Below are 22,256 nucleotides of genomic sequence, written 5' to 3'. Positions count from 1 at the left end.
AGACAACATTTTGAATAATCTTCACCATTGCCAAAGTCGAATCACGATAGTCATGGCTAATCAATCCACCACTTCGACGATCAACTCCCAGTCGCTTGACGCTGCAGTTGTGGATGAATCGTGTCACATAGCCGAATACTCTTTGCATCTTACGATAGTCACTACAGTTCTGGATCACATCATATAGTCGGCAATCTTGTGCCACGAGAGCAACAGTTTCTCCATTACTACGCACATCATTGTCACTGTATGTGTCCTCGAGATTTCGTGTCTCGACTTCTTCCACGATTGTCAATAGTCTTGGACCATCCCACCACAATTCACTTTTCATTAGTTCCATTGGTTGAACACCCCTGGACACTAGGTCCGCTGGATTGTCTTTCGTGCCAACGTGTAGCCACTCCATATCTTGGGTCAGTTCCAAAATCTTCGCAACTCGATTACGCACAAATATCGGCAAATTTGAGTTCAACTTCTTCAACCAACACAAGACGATCTCAGAATCCGACCTCAGAACTACCCGTCGAACGTTCAGTTCTAAAGCTTCGCGCACTGTTTTCATTTGTTCCGCTAGCAAAACCGCCGCACACAATTCCAGCCTCGGAATCGTCATCTCTGACGGCGAGGCTTCTTCTTTCTCCACTCGATTCAACTCCTTCAACGGTGCAACTCTCGATTTGCCGCAGATCAATTTCACACCAACATCTCCAGCAGCATTCACGCTCTGCAAGTATATACAGCAACCGTAGGCCCGTTGAGACGCATCTGAGAAGCCATGCAACTCAAATGCAACTGGATCATCAACTGCAACGCATCTCGGAATCTTCATGTTGTTGATTTCACACAGCTCTCTTCTCAGTTTGCTCCAGACCTCGAGTTCTTCGCTGGGAATCGCATCGTCCCAGTCAAGCTTCTTCCTCCATAACTGCTGCATCACTAATTTGGCAAGCACCACGATCGGGCTCAAAATACCCAAAGGATCGAATAATTTCGCAATCTCACCTAACACCTCACGTTTCGTTGGTACTCCTGAAGTAACCGCCATTTCCGGAACACGAAACAGAAATTCGTCTCTTTCCGGATCCCACAAGAGCCCGAGCGTCTTTATCACTCCATTCACATCAATATCTTCGAAACAGAGCTGTTTCTCTCGCTCCTCGGCTGGTATCCCTTCCAACAGCAACGGGTCATTCGCACACCATTTGTGTAACTTGAATCCTCCTCTTTCCAGCAAACCTTGAAGATCCTCACGTAGCCTTCTCGCCTTCTGCCTGGTGTTCGCTCCCACCAGCGCGTCGTCAACATAAAAGCATTTCAGCACGACCTCGCTTGCTTCCGGAAAACTGTCTCGTTCGTCTTGAGCAAGTTGGATCAACGATCTCGTCGCCAGGAAACCAGAAGGTCCTATGCCGTACGTCACCCTTTGCAATTCCAGATCCATCAATGGCTGAAATCGCTCATCTCGCCAAACACACCTCTGGTATTTGGTGTGCCCAGCGTTCACCTTCACTTGCTCGTACATGCGTTGCACATCCGTGGAGAAAACGTATTTGTACAAACGCCACCGCAACAGAATGTCGAATAATGGACTCTGCACTGCTGGTACCTCCATCAACACATCATTTAGGGACAAGTTGGTCGTCGTTTTCGCAGACGCGTCGAATACAACGCGTAATTTGGTCGTTGAGCTGCCAGGCTTCAACACGCAGTGGTGAGGTAAATAGTAGGTCCCAGCGGTGTCCTTCTCGGAGTCGTTCAAAACCTTTGCGTGTCCCTGCTGAATGTACTCCCGTATGAAATCTCCATACCTTTGTTTGACGTCGGGATACTTCTCCAGTCGATTTTCGAGTGCCTTAAATCGCTTCTCCGCTTGTGCTCGAGAATCTCCGAGCTCGCCGGCACCCTCACGAAACGGTAGTTGAACGACATATCTTCCATCGTCACCTCGTTCATGCGTAGTCACATAATGCCGTTCGCATTCATCTATTTCCGATGGTTCAAGCACCTGTTCGTCTATCATCCAGAATCGCTTCATCAACTCGTTCAACTGATAATCACTGTTGCTGGTGGGAATCACATGGTAACTCTGAACGCTTGCAACGTTACGGACATCGCTTACGGGACCGGCAACCAACCAGCCAAGAAGACTCTCCTGCAGCCATGGTAATTCAGCCGACATTCGGATCTTGCCCGCCTGCATCAGTTCAAAGAATACTTCCGCTCCTATCAGCATATCGATTCGACCAGGATCGAAGAATCTCGGATCAGCCAACAGCAAGTCGTTGGGTATCGGCCAACCCTTGGCTTCGAGTTTCAGCGAGGGTAGCGCCCCAGTTACCCGTGGCACTACCAGATAATCCAAAGTAAACTCGTGATCATTCACTCTTGATTTCACTGTAGCGTTGATCTTGAATCTCACAGTTGTTTTTGAACCATTCACACCAAGAATCGGAATGTTTACATAATCCTTGGGCAGGCTCAACACGTCACTCATTCTCTCCGAAACAAAATTTGCCATTGCGCCGGAGTCCAGTAGCGCACGGCATTTATGGAACGCGCCACCGGCATCGACCACGTCCACAATAGCGGTTGCCAGCAAGACCTGCTTCGGTGTAGTGGTAGCGGGAACTTCACATTTCGCCACAACACGAGGTTCGCCAAGGGTTCCAGGGACGTTAGGAACAGGAACTGCTTCAGCTTTGCTCGCCGCTTCATCCTTGTTTTCGGCCTTGTCCTTCGGGTGCATCAAAGCATGGTGTTTATTCTTGCACTCACACCATTTGCTACTATCTGCCTTGCAATTCGCCGTACGGTGTCCTCGCTTTAGGCACAAAAAGCACAGGCCAAGCTGCTTTGCCTTGGCATACCGGCTGTTCGCAGTCATCTTCTTGAAGTTCTCGCAAGCTTCAATCGAATGTTCGTTGTTACAGATGGGACAGCAGTTCGCTTGATTGTTAGTAGCCGTATGCACCTTGCTAACTGTAGTTGGAGTACCAGATCGTTGGTTCGTCACGTTTCTGGGCTTGTTCGTATTCGCAGACAACTCGCATCGCTCCAACATGTAGCAGCGTTCTCGCAGAAAATCCATGGTCTCTTCATATTCGGGTAGTTGTCCATGCTCCACAGTGGCTTCCCAAGCCCTGCGCGTCTCCGAATCGAGACGGGAAATTACCAGATTCACGAGTATTGCCTCAGATAATTTGTCCTGCATCTTTAGGTTGTGGAATTCCAGAGACTCCAGTCGTTTTTCCACGCCATCTAGTAGAGCCTTCAGTTCCGCATGGCTTTCCCGAGCCATCGGTTTCAACGCCAGTAGCTGTGTAACGTGGCCTTGGACCACCATGCGGAGGTTCTCGAACTTCTTGGTTAAAATCCTCCAGGCCCCCTCGTAATTGTTATCATTCAGTGTTTGTTGGTCTATGGCTCCCTGGGCCTTGCCCACTAGTGCCTTATCGAGATAATGCAGTTTAGTCGCAGGCGAATCAGCAGTGCATCTATCCACGATATCCCTGAATCTGTCTCGGAATTTGTGCCAGTTGTCATAGCGGCCGTCGAACGTCGGCAACGGCGTCTGTTGCAACAAGAGGGACGGCACAATCTGCGCAGGTCTCAGTTCTCCACCGTGCTGGTGAAGAGGTTGGACTTCGACCAGCTTCATTTGCCTTTCGACATCCTGCCTTTGGGCTTCTTCGTGCGCCTGGATCATCTCCGCAAGGGAAATTCGCACGAACTCGTACATCTCCTCGAAATCGATGTACTGCTTTTCAAACTCCACTCGCCGTGTAGGGTCAGCGAGATAAATCCGATTTTGCAGCGAGTTGTATTCGTTGTAAGCAGCAATCGTCGTTTCAACATATAGTTTAAGGCAATGATAAGAGAACTTACCGTGATCCTGATTCGCAGCTTCGATCGAACGCCGGATGCGTTCCACCTTACCTCTTGTAGCGATTAGGCACTGTTCCAGTGCGGCAACCGACTCCGCCATCTCGATTTGCTTTTGCCGTGCTTGTTGTTGTTCCTTTTGAATCCGCACACTAGTGGTTTGCGTCGGCGTAGCACCAACAACATCAGCTTCCACACGTTCCACACCCTTCACTACTCTATCCTGGGGAGAGCGAAGCGTTGCAGTAAGCGGCGCCGTAGAGGGCGACGAAAACAAAATCCTCTTTTTCGGGTTTCCCGATCGCAACAGCATGCCACTATCACTTCTCTTCGTCTTCTTGTTCTTTTAAGCCTCAATTCCCATCACTAACCGAAAACCGATTCACTTGACCTTAGTGAAGGTCATCTTTTATTCTTTCGGCACTTCTGGCAACATCTATTGCCGTATGCAGGTGATTACGAAATTCAAAATGGCTTCCGTCCTGCACTTTAAAACAGTCTTTCTTCCGCGTTGCACACCAAGAAATGCTTTAGGCTCTTCCGCCGACACTTTTTCAATGGGCACCCGATTTTATTTCTTCACGGAGCACCTCAAAATGCCGAGGCTTTTCTTTCCACAAACACTTTTCACTGGGTGCAGCCAAAACGGAATTTCAGAATGGCTTCCGCCTTTCTTTCTTCACGCAGCACCACAAAAATGCTTTGGCTCTTCCACAAACACTTTTTTTCACGGGTGATACGTGTTATTTCGACCAACACAATAACCGTCGGTTTTTCACACGGAACCTATCGGCAGGCCTCCACGTGTCACTGTTAAAGTACTTCTGCTGGGCACTTGCCGGATCACCACCGAAGCCGAAACCGCACACCGAAAAAATATCCGCCCCAATGGCCGATAGTTCACTTTTCGGCGTCTCTGCAGCCAAACTCCGTTTCACTTCCCGACGCGTGAACAGCTACGCTTTTTCCGAAAAAATCCACTTATTCCGCGCGACATCCACTATCCGGACCGATTGGACCAAATGTTCCTTCGGGAATTCAGTGGTCGTAATTAAAAATCAGTGGACTGTATTTAAAGTTTTTACAACCGTCCTCGTTAACGCTCTTTATTTAACTAAAAACTTTCTCCTCACTTCCTGCCTGATCGGTCCTAACCGGAAAAAAACATTTCAAGAAAAATCAAGCAAGTCTATCTGTCAAAAAAACCCACGGGGGGTAAGCCTGCGCTCCACTGTAAAAAATTACATTTCATTTTTGAATAAACAAGAAGGTTTCAAGTTTCTGATGAGAAGCTTCGCAGGCTTCTGATGAGAAGCTTCGCAAGCTTCTGATGAGAAGCTTCCAAGCTTCTGATGAGAAGCTTCGCAAGCTTCTGATGAGAAGCTTCGCAAGCTTCTGATGAGAAGCTTCGCAAGCTTCTGATGAGAAGCTTCGCAAGCTTCTGATGAGAAGCTTCGCAAGCTTCTGATGAGAAGCTTCGCAAGCTTCTGATGAGAAGCTTCGCAAGCTTCTGATGAGAAGCTTCGCAAGCTTCTGATGAGAAGTTTCGCAAGCTTCTGATGAGAAGCTTCGCAAGCTTCTGATGAGAAGCTTCGCAAGCTTCTGATGAGAAGCTTCGCAAGCTTCTGATGAGAAGCTTCGCAAGCTTCTGATGAGAAGCTTCGCAAGCTTCTGATGAGAAGCTTCGCAAGCTTCTGATGAGAAGCTTCGCAAGCTTCTGATGAGAAGCTTCGCAAGCTTCTGATGAGAAGCTTCGCAAGCTTCTGATGAGAAGCTTCCAAGCTTCTGATGAGAAGCTTTGAAGCTTCTGATGAGTAGCTTTCAAGCTTTTGATGAGAAGCGTTCGTGCTTCTGATGAGAAGCTTTCAAGCTTATGATGAGAAGCTTCGCAAGCTTCTGATGAGAAGCTTCGCAAGCTTCTGATGAGAAGCTTCGCAAGCTTCTGATGAGAAGCTTCGCAAGCTTCTGATGAGAAGCTTCGCAAGCTTCTGATGAGAAGCTTCGCAAGCTTCTGATGAGAAGTTTCGCAAGCTTCTGATGAGAAGCTTCGCAAGCTTCTAATGAGAAGCTTCGCAAGCTTCTGATGAGAAGCTTCGCAAGCTTCTGATGAGAAGCTTCGCAAGCTTCTGATGAGAAGCTTCGCAAGCTTCTGATGAGAAGCTTCGCAAGCTTCTGATGAGAAGCTTCGCAAGCTTCTGATGAGAAGCTTCGCAAGCTTCTGATGAGAAGCTTCGCAAGCTTCTGATGAGAAGCTTCGCAAGCTTCTGATGAGAAGCTTCGCAAGCTTCTGATGAGAAGCTTCGCAAGCTTCTGATGAGAAGTTTCGCAAGCTTCTGATGAGAAGCTTCCAAGCTTCTGATGAGAAGCTTCCAAGCTTCTGATGAGAAGCTTCCAAGCTTCTGATGAGAAGTTTCCAAGCTTCTGATGAGAAGCTTCCAAGCTTCTGATGAGAAGCTTCCAAGCTTCTGATGAGAAGCTTCCAAGCTTCTGATGAGAAGCTTCCAAGCTTCTGATGAGAAGCTTCCAAGCTTCTGATGAGAAGCTTCCAAGCTTCTGATGAGAAGCTTCCAAGCTTCTGATGAGAAGCTTCCAAGCTTCTGATGAGAAGCTTCCAAGCTTCTGATGAGAAGCTTCCATGCTTCTGATGAGAAGCTTCGCAAGCTTCTGATGAGAAGCTTCGCAAGCTTTTGATGAGAAGCTTCGCAAGCTTCTGATGAGAAGCTTCGCAAGCTTCTGATGAGAAGCTTCGCAAGCTTCTGATGAGAAGCTTCGCAAGCTTCTGATGAGAAGCTTCGCAAGCTTCTGATGAGAAGCTTCGCAAGCTTCTGATGAGAAGCTTCGCAAGCTTCTGATGAGAAGCTTCGCAAGCTTCTGATGAGAAGCTTCGCAAGCTTCTGATGAGAAGCTTCGCAAGCTTCTGATGAGAAGCTTCGCAAGCTTCTGATGAGAAGCTTCGCAAGCTTCTGATGAGAAGCTTCGCAAGCTTCTGATGAGAAGCTTCCAAGCTTCTGATGAGAAGCTTCCAAGCTTCTGATGAGAAGCTTCCAAGCTTCTGATGAGAAGCTTCCAAGCTTCTGATGAGAAGCTTCCAAGCTTCTGATGAGAAGCTTCCAAGCTTCTGATGAGAAGCTTCCAAGCTTCTGATGAGAAGCTTCCAAGCTTCTGATGAGAAGCTTCCAAGCTTCTGATGAGAAGCTTCCAAGCTTCTGATGAGAAGCTTCCAAGCTTCTGATGAGAAGCTTCCAAGCTTCTGATGAGAAGCTTCCAAGCTTCTGATGAGAAGCTTCCAAGCTTCTGATGAGAAGCTTCCAAGCTTCTGATGAGAAGCTTCCAAGCTTCTGATGAGAAGCTTCCAAGCTTCTGATGAGAAGCTTCCAAGCTTCTGATGAGAAGCTTCCAAGCTTCTGATGAGAAGCTTCCAAGCTTCTGATGAGAAGCTTCCAAGCTTCTGATGAGAAGCTTCCAAGCTTCTGATGAGAAGCTTCCAAGCTTCTGATGAGATGCTTCCAAGCTTCTGATGAGAAGCTTCCAAGCTTCTGATGAGAAGCTTCCAAGCTTCTGATGACAAGCTTCGCAAGCTTCTGATGAGAAGCTTTCCAAACTTTTGATTAGAAACTTCTCAAGCTTCTGATAAGAAGTTTCAAAACTTCGGATGAGAAGCTTCCAAGCTTTTGATGAAAAGCTTCCCAGCTTCTGGTGAGAAGCTTCCAAGCTTCTGATGAACTTTCAATTTTCTGATGAGAAACTTCCCAAATTTCTCATGATATGTTTTCAAAGCATCTGATGTCTGAGACACTTACCTTCGGATAGTAAATTTCGATAAAGTTCGCAATAACCGGATCGTTCAGCGACAGTCTCTCGTCTCTCAGAATCTCATCGATGTAGTCCACCAGCAGTGGATTTTTGATCAACAGCTCCGCATACCTACAATTGAAAAAGCGTCGAAATTTCAGTAACTTCACGATCGCTATCACCAGTTATCACTCCGTACCTATTGGTGGTTTTGTTATTGTAGATGCCAACCCAAAACTTGGCAAAGATATTGAAATGCAACACGACGGCTTCAATCCCGGTGAGTAGCGACAGGTGAACCAGAGGTTCGTTGAACTGGTTGGACGTGACCGCCACCCGGAACATGATGTCAAGAAACTCGTGATACGGACGGTAAAAAAGTTCCAGCGCGAGGTCGAAATCCTTGTCGAGACCCTGTGGAAAAGAGACAGTTGGTATTGAGGGTATTTGGTAACGTCCCAGAACTACAAACCTTCTCGCAAATCTGCGACTGCGGTATGTTCATTTGGACCATGGGCCGCGGCGGTCGTGGGGTGTTCTTCGAGACCGGTGGCCAGGTCGCCTTCATACCGCGTCGCGGGAAGTAAGATCCCAGGGGTCCCATGGTGTGAGCAACGTTCTGAGTGTGGCAGTGCGTTAGCAGGGGCACCAAGACGGTACTTATGATCTCCGGCGGGGCGCATTTGACCAGTTCTTTGAGCACCTCCAGAGCGAGATTGCGCATCTCCGGTGGGTTGAAAGTGTTCAGCAGGGTGGCTAACCTCCGGACGGCGTCCGGAAGACCCTTCATCAGTGCCGGCGGTGGACGTTTCTTCTGTTCTCGACAGCTGGCCCGTAGGGTGCTGATTAGAAGGATGACCTCGGTAAGTAGTTCTTGCAGATCACCGAACACGTGACAAGCGGTAGCCTCATGATACATGGAGTGGAGCGTGTGAAGAGCGTCGAAGCACAGAGTGATGCCTCCATTCAGGACAACGAACAGTCGATCGTCATCGTTGTCGACCAGGATCCGCAGGGCCGCTATCAGCGTTCCCCAGGACACACGGGCGTCCAGAGCGCTCAAGTATGCCGTCAAGGTGGTTCTCCGGAAGATGGTAACCTCCCGTTGTTCCGCTTCCGTGGCATCCGGATGCCGTTGTGCGAAGAGGGTCATCAGCCGGAACAGCTCATCTACGGCCAGAGGGTACTGGGTCGGATGGGGAGTTATGTTCTTGAACGCCCACTGTAGGTTCTGATGGGCGGCCAGCTGACGGGTAAGTAGACGGCTCTGTTGGCAGCACATCCGAAGCAGCCCGTAGTACACGGGCAACATCGCACGGTTATAGGTGACTATCTCCGAGTCGTCGTGATCGGCCCTGAACAAGGGTGGAATTGAGGTTAGGAGAGGCGTTACAAGGGCTTAACTTCTCCGCGATACTTACAGTATATAGTTAAATGCAATGTTTCTGGTAATATCTGGACAGTTGGCGACGAGAAGGGCATTCTCCGGGCAGTCAAGGGTGGCTTGGTACCAGAACGCAAGTAGGGCCTGTTTATTGTGATGCGCCGGAACTGATGGTTCGGATAACCGGGGATGGAATAGCTCCCATAGAGCTCGTAAGTGGGGACCCAGCTAAGGAATAAGGTCGTAAAGTGGGCGTCAGTTACGTTGAAATTTAGAACTTCGGATTTACATTAATAGCAGTAACCTTAGTGCCTTGTGAATATACACGTTACAATGTCAACTAAACTATCCTGGAGTTCAGAACTTGAGATATGCTAGTACCACAGATAACAGACGTTTATGCTTATATTGGCAATGTGTGTAAAAATGCTCAACAGCCATTTTGTATGTAACGAGCAGCTGAAACTCATGTGGCAATCATTTAGAGATGGCGCAGTGATCGATAGTCAGTGATCGCTTTCAAGATTGCATGCACTACGCAATTTTACATTCAAGATTGTATTCGATCTTGAATGAAACTGGAACTTTGAACTATTCTTGCATTCAAGTTAGATGTAATGTCGCAATAAGTTGAGTAGATGGCGGTAGTGAGCCAACGTATATCGTTTTGAACATTTACACAAGATTCTGCGAAAAATTTGTACTAGCATAAACATCTGTTATCTGTGCTAGTACCTTACTTTGATTATGCAAAGTTACGATTCAACGGACGAACGGGGTTGTTTTTGATCATCCAAACTGTCTTGAAGCTCAGAACTTAGAATCTACGGCCAAAAAAGTAGCTTTTGTAAAGTAGCAGTAATGTCCACAAAATTTTCTTGAAAGGTCAACCGAAGTTCTGATTTTACTTGGGATGTTTGAGAACAACCAAACTTCTCCTGAAGTCAGAACTCGAGGTTCTATGGCAGTAACTTAAATGCATCGTGCAAGAATGTGTACCCTAGGTCATCCAAACTGTCTTGGAGCTCATTAGTTCATATTTGCGGATGCAATAGAATGTACATACCTTATTGATAACATCTAGCTTACTCACCATCAGCTTCTCCGTCTTGGACACCAGGCAGTACGTCAGCAGGTTGAAGTAGGCCGTCAGCTTGGTCGTCCCGTGAACGCTAATGTCCGTGTAGTTGCGCGCCGACCGGAGCAACCGCAGCAAGAGATTCAGTATCGTGTGCAGAATGAGCTGGGCTTCGCAGGATATTTCCCTCGGTTGCGAGGCATGCATGGTCAGCTTGTGATGGGAAGTGGCCCGGAAGTTGGTCCGGAAGTTTTGCGACGGAACCAACGACACAAGCAGATAGGCAGCGGCGTTCCGAACCCGGGCGTTGTTGTGAGCGAGCAGGAAAGTTTCCACCCAACTTTCCGCCGACTGGAGGATCCAGGTGTGAGCGATTTTGTTGCGAGGAGCTTGCACCGCCAGCCAATCCAGCGCGGATTGGGGACAGTATTCGGCCGCATCCCAAACCCGTTGGAGCACCAGCTGCGAGAAACATGGCAGCCCGGAAGGACCCCCGGTAGACTCCGTCAGCAGGGTTAGCAGTTTAAAGAACGGTCCACAGAGCTCGGTATGCTTCGTCACGGCCGTAAACAGCATGGCGATGATCTGACCGGCCAGTCGTTCGTCACATCGACACAGGGCGTGAATCAAGTGCCTCGTCTGGTGCGGATTGATGTTGTCCTTGATTTGCTGATAGAGGAAAGGGAACCCCTTGCCTCCGGCGATGGCATTGTAGTCCCGAGCGGACAGATGAAGTCGCAAATCCGGACCTCGGGATCGTTCCACCAGCGACGCCACCAGCGCAATCATCTTATCCAGCGACGCCGGGCGGTTTTTGTCCACCGTGAGAGCCTCATCGGACGAGTTGTCCTCGTTGTCGGAGTTGGTGTCGATCTGGTATGGGAATAGAAATTAAGTACATCCTGAAGATTCAAAGAAGTCATGAAATACTCACGCAATCCTGGGCTTTGTGACCGAGATAGAAATCCGCCACACTCCGTATCACGTTGATTCGCAGCAGAAACAGGGCTTCCTCTTCGCCCATCCGGGAGAACTCGTACAGCAGTCCGAAGAACTCCGACAGATGGCGTAGATGGGCCCGAGCACCGTGCTCCATGAGCATGATCAGCGACTTTATAAACCGGGTCACGCAAGACACACTTCCGATGATTTCGTTGCCATCCTCGTCGCTTTCCACCTTCAGATAGAGGGCGCTGTGACTTTGCCTGGAATTCGGTAGAATTACGGATATCTGATATGGTTAGAAAGAGACAAAACTCCTACCTCAATCGCTGAATCACGTGTATCACCAAGCGCTGGAACATTTGCCGCACCATCTGATTCGGGCACTGGATGAGGACCTGTACGGGCCACCACGGTTCCGCCGACATGTGACTGAGGAACCACTCGCACGCTTCCTGGCTGGCGTTGAACTGTTTGGTGAGCAGTTCCACCCATAGCACCATCGTAGGCTGAAAAGTGAAAAGCCGCGGGAGGTTATGAACGTTCATTTCGGGTTCATCGCAATTAATTGGATTGGATCATATCCGAATTGGAAATGCTTTCCACTGGCAAAATGACTATTATAGATTCTTCAACATTTGCTAAGACTATTGAGGATCAGCAATTTCGAATCAAAAGCTAATTTTATCGACTTAGTCAGATCAGTTTCGTCGGAAAACCATGTGCATATTTCTTCGCCTCTGCCTACCTCACTAACAAATACCCTTCCCGTGCTGTTTGTGGAAATGCAGAGTGCTCTCGGGATTACTAGCAACAACCATCACGCTCTAACATTCCCTTCTCTTTCGTCCGCTCTTCTATCTTCCTTCGGGTGTCATCTCTCTGTTTTCCCGGGGGCGTAGCTGGCTCTGATTATTCTTGAGTGTGGCGATGAAAAGGTTCCTGAAGGAGGACCATTCAGGCTTATTCTGCGAGTCGTGTGAGGTGAGACGGTTTGTTTCTTTTATCACCTCATTCGACTTGTCTCAACTCACACAACTTGCAAAATAAGCCTGATTTTTCTACGCTGACACTTTCCGGAATGTCTGCAAATCCCCATGTCGTTGTTGTCAAAAACTCTGCAAACAACTTGTTTTAGCGTTCCATGACGTGCTCATAGACCGTGTTTCTGTGCCACCGGAACAGATGGTGTTGGAGTTTGCAGCGGAGAACGTGACCGAGAAGCACATATGGATCGATGCTGACTTGGTTGGGGAAGATTCGATGCTACTTGAGCGCTCAACGCTACCTATATTCCAACACTCCTCCGAAGCGTCGCAACCTTCGAATTACGATCATCTCCTTCTGACTCGATGCTCCTCCTCACTTCAAGGCTTTGACAAGTGACTTCGACTCATGCACCAGCTTTCCGAGCCTCCGTTAACATCCGACCTCTACCTGACCACTGTACTCCTCCAGGATTCCAAGCTATTGCCTACTAGACTCCTCTTAGCACCCAGCTCCTTCGCTACTGAGATGCTTCCGCTGCTAAGCTCATCCTGGCCTTATGCTCCTACGTTCGTTGACCAGTCAGAAGTCATCCAGTTGAACCGTATCTCCTTTCGTTCCCATGGATCCTCTGGACCTCTGTCGCAGGCAATCCATTCGCCCAAGAATCCCGTTTCGCGGCTTTTGCGGCCGGTCGATACGTGCTGTTGAACATGCTCCTGGGCCCATAACCAGTTGGAACTAGTCCATCATGATCGCGAGGGTAGCTCCATCGATGACCGTTTAGGTATATGCAATTCAACAATTTTCATCCGTATGAATTTTCTCTGCCATCTTTGCAACAATGCTACCTAGTACCAACAACTCTCGTACCTGAAGATTCGATGCTACTTGAGTGCTCAACGCTACCGATATTCCAACAGAGGCAGGATGTCCAAAAGACAGGATGTCCAGGAATAGTTTGCGTGCATCTTGGACTAGACTAGATCCCCTTTCCTGAATGAGCTGCTTCTGGGCTACATAGAATTGACCAGTGCGCATCCGCTTCACTGATGATTTCGCAACGACACTGGAACTGCAGCTTCAGAAGTTTGCCCGAGTTTTTAGAGTGAAAAAAAAAAACCCTAGATCTCATGATTCTTAAAGCTAATATCACAGATATTGAGGGAGGAGTACTTCGATGAGCGGATTTGCGGACATCGCATGGGACGCCCCGAAGGATCTTGTAGCACGTTCGAAGCTTGCGTCAACTGTATCGACACCAGTCAGCTTGTAGAGATCTTCGAACGGATACACGGGTGCAAGTTGTAAACCATCTTGAACAGCTTGTTCTGCTTCACCTGGAGTCGTTTACGGTGCGATTTAGCGCAGTTACCCCAGACCGCGGACGCATAGATTAGCATTGGCCGAATGATGCACTTGACCACCAACAACTTGTTCTTCACGCGCAGCTTCGATCGGCGATTCAGCAAAGAATATAGGGCTTTGGTCGACCGATCCACCTTACCAGCGATGTAGTTAACGTGTTTATCGAACTTGAGCTTCTGGTCAAAAATCATTCCCAAATACTGCTGGCCATTGACCGTGATTGATCGACGGAGGAGGTGACGAGCGGCGCGTCTTCTGGTGAAGTAGATCGACTGTTTTCCCCGCGTTGAGCTTGATCCGCCATTTGCGTTGAAGTTCCTCAAGGTTGTTCATTGCCGCTTGCAGGTGAGTGACGATGATGTGCGGGTTATGTCTGACGAATGCGTATGTTACGCCGTCGATCATCAGTACGTCAGAAGTAAGGACGTTGTAGAGAGTCGGATTAAGCACTGAACCTTGGAGCACGCCAAAAGGAATGTTGTGAGCACGGGAGTACTCACCATTAACCGTCACCGAGAAAGATCGGTCCGAAAGGAAGGTGTTGGGAATTGAGCGTTTGGGCGGTTCGGATCGCTTTTGAGCGAACTTCGTTTTTTAGTTTTGAAAGTTGCTAAAAGCTGTATAGTTTTATTAATAGTCATTTCATGAAAAAACAAGTAATATCTACTTACATCGAGTCTAACCTCGCTCTTGTTCTCATCCCAACAAATCTTCTTGCTGTATATAAAACCTACAACCTTCAATGCATGATAATTAGTATAATTCCAGTAGTAGTTTAATAAGTTTTACTCACTATTCTTAAGGCAAACTTAGTTCAGTAAGTTCAGCATTTTAATTCACCGTAGAATATAAGTTTTAATCCTATTTTAGATTGTAGTTTTAAGTAGAAAATTCAATTTTTATTACTCTTCTATAGAACGTGTTTCTGTTTTTCTCCTGTCCAAACAATACGTTGCATCTCCCTATTCTTTATCCAAGCCCTATGGCCACGAGAGTGTAAATGATCAACGCTAGGTAGTCCCACATAGCGGTCGTTGTGAGTCAATCGGGGCGTATCGCTCAGTGATTCCCAAGTCGGCAACATTCCCCGGCCCGTAACTTGGTCCGGAAGTGTTCTGGCCAACGTTACCTCCATCGATGTCCAGTCTTGCTAGTTTCGCAACCGGTCGACGAACTACTCCAGCAGATGTTTGCAGGATCGCCTGCCGTACTCTTCCATCGGATCCCTGAATCACTTCAAGGACCTTACCTCTTGTCCATCCATTCCGAGCTGCCTCGGTTACGATGATCACCAAATCTCCAACGTGTATCGGCTTCACATCTTTAAACCATCTAGTTCTCCGGGCAATCGTGGGTAGGTACTCGCGTATCCAACGGCGCCAGAACGAGTCCACCATGACCCGACATAGATTCCAGCTGCTCCTGCACGCCTGGGTGGCCTCCTCCAAAGCCTTCGCCGGCTGTGTTGCTCCGCTCGAACTCATCAACAAAAAATGATTTGGCGTTAAAGCCTCTGGCTGTCCTGGATCAACCGGGATGAAAGTGAGTGGGCGCGAGTTTACGACGGCTTCAGCTTCGACGATCAGTGTTGCGAAGGTTTCTTCATCCGGATTCCTTGTAGTGTACATAGCTTCCAGAGCCGTCTTGATAGAACGTACTAATCTCTCCCACGACCCGCCCATGTGGGGCGCTGCAGGCGGAATGAAACACCATTTCGTATTGGTGTTGGTGAACGTTTCTGCGAGTTCAGCGCTAGTGTTCCCCATTTCACGTCGAAGTTCATTATTGGCACCAACAAAGTTGGTGCCATTGTCGCTGTGTATTTCCACTGGAGCGCCACGCCGGGCTACAAAACGACGAACGGCCATCTTGCAGGATTCCGTACTGAGAGAGTGGACTACTTCCAGGTGGACTGCCCGGATAGTCAAGCACGTAAACAGAGCAATCCACCTTTTCGCCGTCGCTCTGCCTACGCGCACCGCCAATGGACCGAAATAGTCCAGGCCTACGTAGGAAAAAGGTCGAACGTAAGCTTGGAGTCTTGCTGTTGGAAGCGGTGCCATTCGTGGTACAACGGGAGCAGCATTCCGAATCCGACATCGATTGCAGCGTTTCGTAATAGTACGTATCAGCGTTCGATGACCGGGAATGTGGAACCGCTGTCGCATCTCATTCAGCACCGTCTCGCCGTTCGCATGGAGGTATTTCCTATGGTACGATTCCACGAGTAGCACTGTAACCGGGTTATCCTTGGGAAGTATTATGGGACACCTGGTGTCATATGACGCAAAATACGCCTTCTGAATGCGGCTCTCTGAGCGCAATACTCCCGCGGCATCCAGGAAAGGCGATAGCTGACGTAGCTTGCTGTTCCTTTCCAATCGTGCTCGTACATTTTCTCGCTTCGCAGTCTCCAGTACTCGAAGTTCTTCTCCATAGGCTGCCTCTTGTACCTGTCGCCAAATGCAGGTTTCTGAAGCAATCAGCTCCTCTTGCGTCAACGTTCCGTATTGTAGAGGTTCGCCACGCACTTTCTTCCGCAGGTTGCTCAGGAATCTTTGCACGTACGCCACACTTCGCCACAGCCGCTTCCAGTTTGAAAAACGTTTCCATTCGATCGTTTCCGTATTAGTGTCTTCCCGATGAACCAGGCATGCCCGAATTTCTTCCGATGTCTCATATTTGACTTGGTTGTCTACCGGCCATTCTTTTTCCGACCGGTACAGGAATTCAGGTCCTCGGAACCACCGACAAGCTGGCGAAAAGCAGGGTCCATTTCCCCACTTCGTAGCGTCATCCGCAACGTTTTCCTTCGTCGGAATCCAGCGCCATTCTCTCTCATTCGATTCGGTCAGTATCTCCCCGATCCTGACGGCCACGTACTGTCGATAGTTTCGGTGATCCGAATTTATCCAGGCTAATACATTCTTGGAGTCCGTGTGGTAGAAACATTCGTCGATTGGTAAACTGTGCGCTTCGCGAATCATCTTCTTCAACCGTACACCCAGTATTGCGGCCTGCAACTCCAAACGAGGGATGGAGAGGGACTTCAACGGTGCCACCTTGGATTTTGCCGCAACCAGCGCACATTCCACCTTTCCGCTGTACACAGCCCTGAAGTACGCTACGCAGGCGTACGCTCCTTCACTCGCGTCTACAAAAACGTGAAGTTGTAGCGATTCTAAGTCTCCAGGACCACGATCCGGGAAATAGTAACGGCCAATGCGAACACAGTTTAGCTGTTCACATAGCTTCGTCCACTGGAACCATCTTCGACATAATCTCTCCGGGATTGGCTCGTCCCAGTCCGTTTTTGCCCTCCAAATATCCTGTATGAGCACCTTGCCGTGGATGACAAAGAATGACATCAATCCTAATGGGTCAAACAGACTCATGACCGCTCGTAGAACTATGCGCTTAGTCGGTGGATCTGTGGTCACTTCCAAGGTCGTGGAGTAGGTAAATTCATCCTTATCGGGACACCACAGCATTCCCAGAATACGTTCCGTTACGCCGCTTTTATCCAGGGTCAGGTGCTTTTTCGTAGCCGTACTGGGTTCCCCGACCCGTCGAAGAACTTCCTCTGAATTGGACATCCAGTTCCTGATATGGAAACCTCCTCTGGAATGAACGATTCGCACTCCCTCAGCCTTCTGCACTGCTTCGTCGATAGTGTCCGCGCTGTCCAGATAATCGTCGACATAATGTTTCTTGATAACAGCATCCGCTGCCGCCGGAAACTCCGCTGCATGTTCGACAGCATTGATGTTTTTTACATACTGTGCCGAACAAGGGGAGCAGGTAGAACCGAAGGTAGCGACGTCCATGATGTAAACTGCTGGATCTTCGTCCGGGGAATCACGCCACAACAGTCGCTGAGCGTGCCGGTCTTCTTTCTTGATTCGGATCTGATGGAACATCTCCTTGATGTCGGCACAGAGGGCGTAGCGTCTCTCTCGGAACCCGAATAGAACGGCGGGCAGAGAGATCAGGAGATCTGGCCCCTTCAAAAGCATGGAGTTCAAAGATACTCCATCTACCATAGCCGCAGCATCACAGAATATTCGGATCTTCTCCGGTTTCTTGGGATTTAAGGCTACTCCTAAAGGGAGATACCAAGTCCTCCTTGGATCCGCTTCCTTCAATTCCGCTTCTGTCGCCCGGTGGATGTATCCTTTTTCCTGGTATTCGACCATCTGCTTCCTCACGCTTTCACCTATAGTCGCATTCTTCGCCATGCGCCGCTCAAGACACACCATTCGTTTTACGGCCATCTGATAGCTATCCGGAAACTCAAACACGTCGAACCTCCAAAGCAAGCCGGTCTCGTAGCGCTGCCCGATCCGCTTCGTTGAACTCTCCAGTATGCGATTTGCCCTCTGGATCTCTCGTGACTGTGGACCGTCGACAATCTTCACCCCGAGGCTTTCCACAGAAAAATATTGCTTCACCAGCTCGTGAAGCGATGAATCCGATTCGCAGCTGCAGATGTGGAAGCTCAATGCGTTCTCACTGCTGCCTGGCACCGATCCGTAGATGGTCCACCCCAGACGTGTTTTTGCGGCGATGGGCTCTTGAGGATTGCCTTCGCGGATCTTCAACATGGCTGCAAGATGGGAATTATCGTTACCGATGAGGATCTTAGGAACAGCGTCTTCATAATCCTTGATTGGTAGTCCGCCCAAATAAGGGTACTTCTTCACCATTTCCGTGTAGCGGATTGACTGTCGAGGAAGGTCTAGACGGTTCACTGTTCGGACATCGACCAGCTGGTAGAGATGCTTCTTCTGTTCTCCGGAAATCTCCAGGCTAACCTTCATCGATTTTTTCTCGATTCTCTTAACATTCGCTGTCCACTGCAAGCACAGTGGATTCACTTCCCCTTCGTTTCCCAGGTACTTTACGACATCCTCTTCAATCAGGGTCCTCGACGATCCGTCGTCAAGGAAGGCGTACACCATGATAGAGCGGTTGTTGGCATACAGCGTCACCGGTAGAATTCGGAAAAGACTCGAACGATCAACGAAGTGGTGATTGGTGATTCCGTGCGCAGTTTCTGGTTCCCCTTGGTTACCATGTGTATGAAGGAGAGAATGATGTCTCGCTTGACACCCGTCCACGTCACACAGTTTCTTGGACTTGCATGGTCGTTTTCCGTGCGCGCCAATGCATGTTCGGCAAAGTGAATGGGTTTGAACAGCTTTCCAGCGATTCTCCACGGTCATGTCCGCAAACTTTTTGCATTCCCTAACCTTGTGGCCAGGTTCCTTGCACACAAGGCACGTAACGAAATTCTCCGACCGAGTTGACTGGCCTACAGGAACGTCTGACTTTGTAGGGTACTCCGTTCTTCTCGCTCCGCTGTGTGCTCCCAAAAAAATTCTTTTCCCTCGATTTCTCCGGCTTTCCACGCTGCGTCGTTCTCGGATCCATGTGGAGCGTAACATCTGCCGCAGCAGTTACCAGCCTTGACATAAACTGCGCAAATGTTCGCAAGTTGGTGATCGGAGCTTGCTGCTTGAACATCGCCCAATCCAGCTTCAAATTGGCCGGTAGCTTGTCCACCAGCTCGTACAGAAGAGTAGGGTTGTTGAGGTGTGCCACTTGTTGTCCCATCTCCACGTGATCGCACAGGTTTTGCACTGCCATTCCGAAGCCGATCAGGGTCTCCAGCTTGTCCGGTCTCGGTGCTGGAACTTCTCGAACCTTTTTGAGTAGCATGAAAATCAGGTGTTCCGGCTTCCCATACAATGTCTCCAAAGTAGCGATTACATGGGGAACTGCCGCAGGAAACAGTAAGCGACTTTTAACAGCCTCCAACGCTGGTCCCTTGAGACATCGCTGCAAACGTATTAAGTTTTCAGCGTCCGTATATCCACAGGCCTGGGAAGAGTTGGCGAACGAGCTGATGAATACTGGCCAATCTTCCGGGTTCCCAGAAAACATCGGCAAATCTCTTGGCATTACTTGCCGGGCTGCTAGCTGAGTTGAAGAAGGCCCGTCGACTTGATGACGTATGCTGGATTGAACATGTGTCGCTGGTTGCCTCTCGGGATGGCTGGATGTGACGAACGACGATGATCCCTGTCCTGCACTGGCATTCTGACTTGGCTGTTGAACTTCAAAGCTGTTCCCCCATTGTGAATCGCTCATCGGTGGGTCCGATCTCATCCCCGGAAGTCCTAGAGATGAACCGCACGCTGTGTGCTGTGCTGGTATCACCGGCGCTGGTCGAATCGTCGTCACCGTTTCGGGTCCAAATCCTGCCTCGCCAACGGGAAACTCATTACGGTACCGTTCAGGAACAACTTGATTGGGCTGCGAAGTTACAACCACTGCTTCACCACATACACTTGTATCAAACATCACTCGCGGTGGCTTCGGCCGGGCGATTGTATGGCCGAGCGTTGACTGTCGCCAAGAAACGATCGGACGCGAAAAACAAGTTGACATGGGTTCCCCCAAATCATTTGAAGGGCGAGAGGAACCTTCAACACAATGTGGTAGAGAAGCAAATGTGCTTTCCAAGGGGCGTGTATGCAATGATTGGGTTTGTCTAACCGTGTTTGAAGAGAGAGGAGGGAATTTGCTCTGAGGAACGCCTAAACCTGACTCTGATCTGGTGGTTACAAAGCTATTGTGACCTGGCCTGCTAGTCCCTACACTGAAGCTATCGTGGGCTAATACAGCTATTGTAGTATGCGGGTTTACCACTCCAGAGGGGTTCATTTGCTTTGCACTTACCGGAGCCGCCGGAGGGGGTGGGAAAGAGTTTACCGTTTCGCCTTTGTGTGCGCTGTTCGATGGCTGCTTGCGAACCGTCCCGATTCCGGAACCCGTTGCCATCCTCGCTACTGAGTGCGTCGCTGTTTCAATGCCAGAGTCGCCGGCTGGTTGCCTACCGCTGGTTTCACCACCGGTGCCGCTTACCGTAGTAATGCGTTCCACAGATGTCGTAGTAGTCGTCGTCGTGGCAGTCGGTGCTTCACGATCGCCCAGAACCTCGTTCGCTGCAGGGGATTGCATCGTCGAACAGGCTCCGCCGAGTTGCACTTGACTTCTCCACTGTCGTACCTTACTATTACTGCTCTGCTGGGAACGTAGACTCCTATCAGCAGCATCAAGCAGCTCTTCCTCCATCAGACGTAGCTTCTCTTCCTCGTAATCTCGTTGTATCTCCAGTTTCCTGCGTTCCAATTCTCCCTCCTTCTGCATGCGGGCGAGTTCGAGCTTCCTCTCTTGTTCCCGTAGCTCCAGGTTAAGCATTTTCTCGGCGAGAACTTTCCTAACTTCGAGCCTCTCTAGATTTAGCCGAGCTCGAGCGCTCGCATTCGAGATCGACGACCTTTTGGATGACACAGACATGGTATCGATGGGTGGTAATCGCAAATCCTCATTATGATGCGGCGGCGGTGGTGGGGGAGTAGTGTTGAAGCATTTCGTGCAGATGAAGCTCTTCTCGCTGATGCTGTCACTCACTCCGACGCACCCGAAGTGCCACCAAGAATCGCATCGGTCACACTGGACCAAGGAATCGTCCGTCTGAATACCGCATGCCTCACACGTGTCCATTTCGTGGTCGAAATTGATCGATTCGCCTCGATCTTTTAGATTGTTGGGAATTGAGCGTTTGGGCGGTTCGGATCGCTTTTGAGCGAACTTCGTTTTTTAGTTTTGAAAGTTGCTAAAAGCTGTATAGTTTTATTAATAGTCATTTCATGAAAAAACAAGTAATATCTACTTACATCGAGTCTAACCTCGCTCTTGTTCTCATCCCAACAAATCTTCTTGCTGTATATAAAACCTACAACCTTCAATGCATGATAATTAGTATAATTCCAGTAGTAGTTTAATAAGTTTTACTCACTATTCTTAAGGCAAACTTAGTTCAGTAAGTTCAGCATTTTAATTCACCGTAGAATATAAGTTTTAATCCTATTTTAGATTGTAGTTTTAAGTAGAAAATTCAATTTTTATTACTCTTCTATAGAACGTGTTTCTGTTTTTCTCCTGTCCAAACAATACGTTGCATCTCCCTATTCTTTATCCAAGCCCTATGGCCACGAGAGTGTAAATGATCAACGCTAGGTAGTCCCACATAGCGGTCGTTGTGAGTCAATCGGGGCGTATCGCTCAGTGATTCCCAAGTCGGCAACAGAAGGACTGCACAATCTTAACTAGGTAGAAAAGGAGATTCGAGCGGAAGAGCTTGAAAACCACGGCGTCCTGCCAAACCAAGTCGTAGGCTTTCTTGACGTCCAGGAGAATCATGCCGATCGACTTTCCCGTTTGGACCCTGCGAATATCCCATTTTGAAGCCGAACTGCTCGGGTGGAATGCATTGCTCTGTCTCCAGATGACGGGCGAGGATTACCCTTTCGAGGACTTATCACGTTGGCATGTTTCCAACCAATTGGGGAGTACCTCAGGATCAGGCATGCGTTGAATATTTTGGTCAGCACCACCAACACTTTTCTTGGCAAGTGCTTAAGGCAGATACTCCGAATTCCATCCTGCCCGGGAGATTTCCGATTTTTTAGCGTTCGGATGATTGACTTTACCTCTTTCGGCTTTACCAGAGCAGCGTGAGGAACTGGAGAGCTTGCAGCACGGATCTGGACGAGTGCATTTTCCACGGCGGCCGAAGTTTCTGGATCGCCGACTCTTCGTTGTAGTGAGCAGTTGCAAACGCCATAAGCACTTCGGATTTCTGTGGAGGACTCACTATCAGATTTTCGTCGGCGTTGAGCAGTGGGCTGTACTTTACCGTATTTCTAAGGCTGCGGGTTAGCTTCCAGAATTTGTTGCTGCCGTTGTCCAGGT

General features: G+C 49.0%; 1 protein-coding gene across 1 annotated transcript in view; it reads right to left on the bottom strand.

Moving 5' to 3' along the window:
- LOC115267180 (ubiquitin carboxyl-terminal hydrolase puf) overlaps nucleotides 1-22,256 on the bottom strand; it is a 66,541-nt gene that overhangs the window by 4,781 nt on the left and 39,504 nt on the right. Inside the window, exons 10-16 of the mRNA XM_029874029.2 lie at nucleotides 11,400-11,587; nucleotides 11,071-11,341; nucleotides 10,152-11,009; nucleotides 9,096-9,286; nucleotides 8,147-9,029; nucleotides 7,874-8,088; nucleotides 7,683-7,806 (exon numbers count right to left, since the gene is read on the bottom strand). Of these exons, the coding sequence (XP_029729889.2) occupies nucleotides 7,683-7,806; nucleotides 7,874-8,088; nucleotides 8,147-9,029; nucleotides 9,096-9,286; nucleotides 10,152-11,009; nucleotides 11,071-11,341; nucleotides 11,400-11,587 (2,730 nt within the window). The remainder of the gene's footprint in view (nucleotides 1-7,682; nucleotides 7,807-7,873; nucleotides 8,089-8,146; nucleotides 9,030-9,095; nucleotides 9,287-10,151; nucleotides 11,010-11,070; nucleotides 11,342-11,399; nucleotides 11,588-22,256) is intronic.

Source organism: Aedes albopictus, chromosome 1 (genome assembly GCF_035046485.1).
Source record: "Aedes albopictus strain Foshan chromosome 1, AalbF5, whole genome shotgun sequence".
Taxonomy (NCBI): domain Eukaryota; kingdom Metazoa; phylum Arthropoda; class Insecta; order Diptera; family Culicidae; genus Aedes; species Aedes albopictus.
Note: the sequence above shows the minus strand (reverse complement) of the source record. Positions and strands in the feature narration are given on the sequence as shown.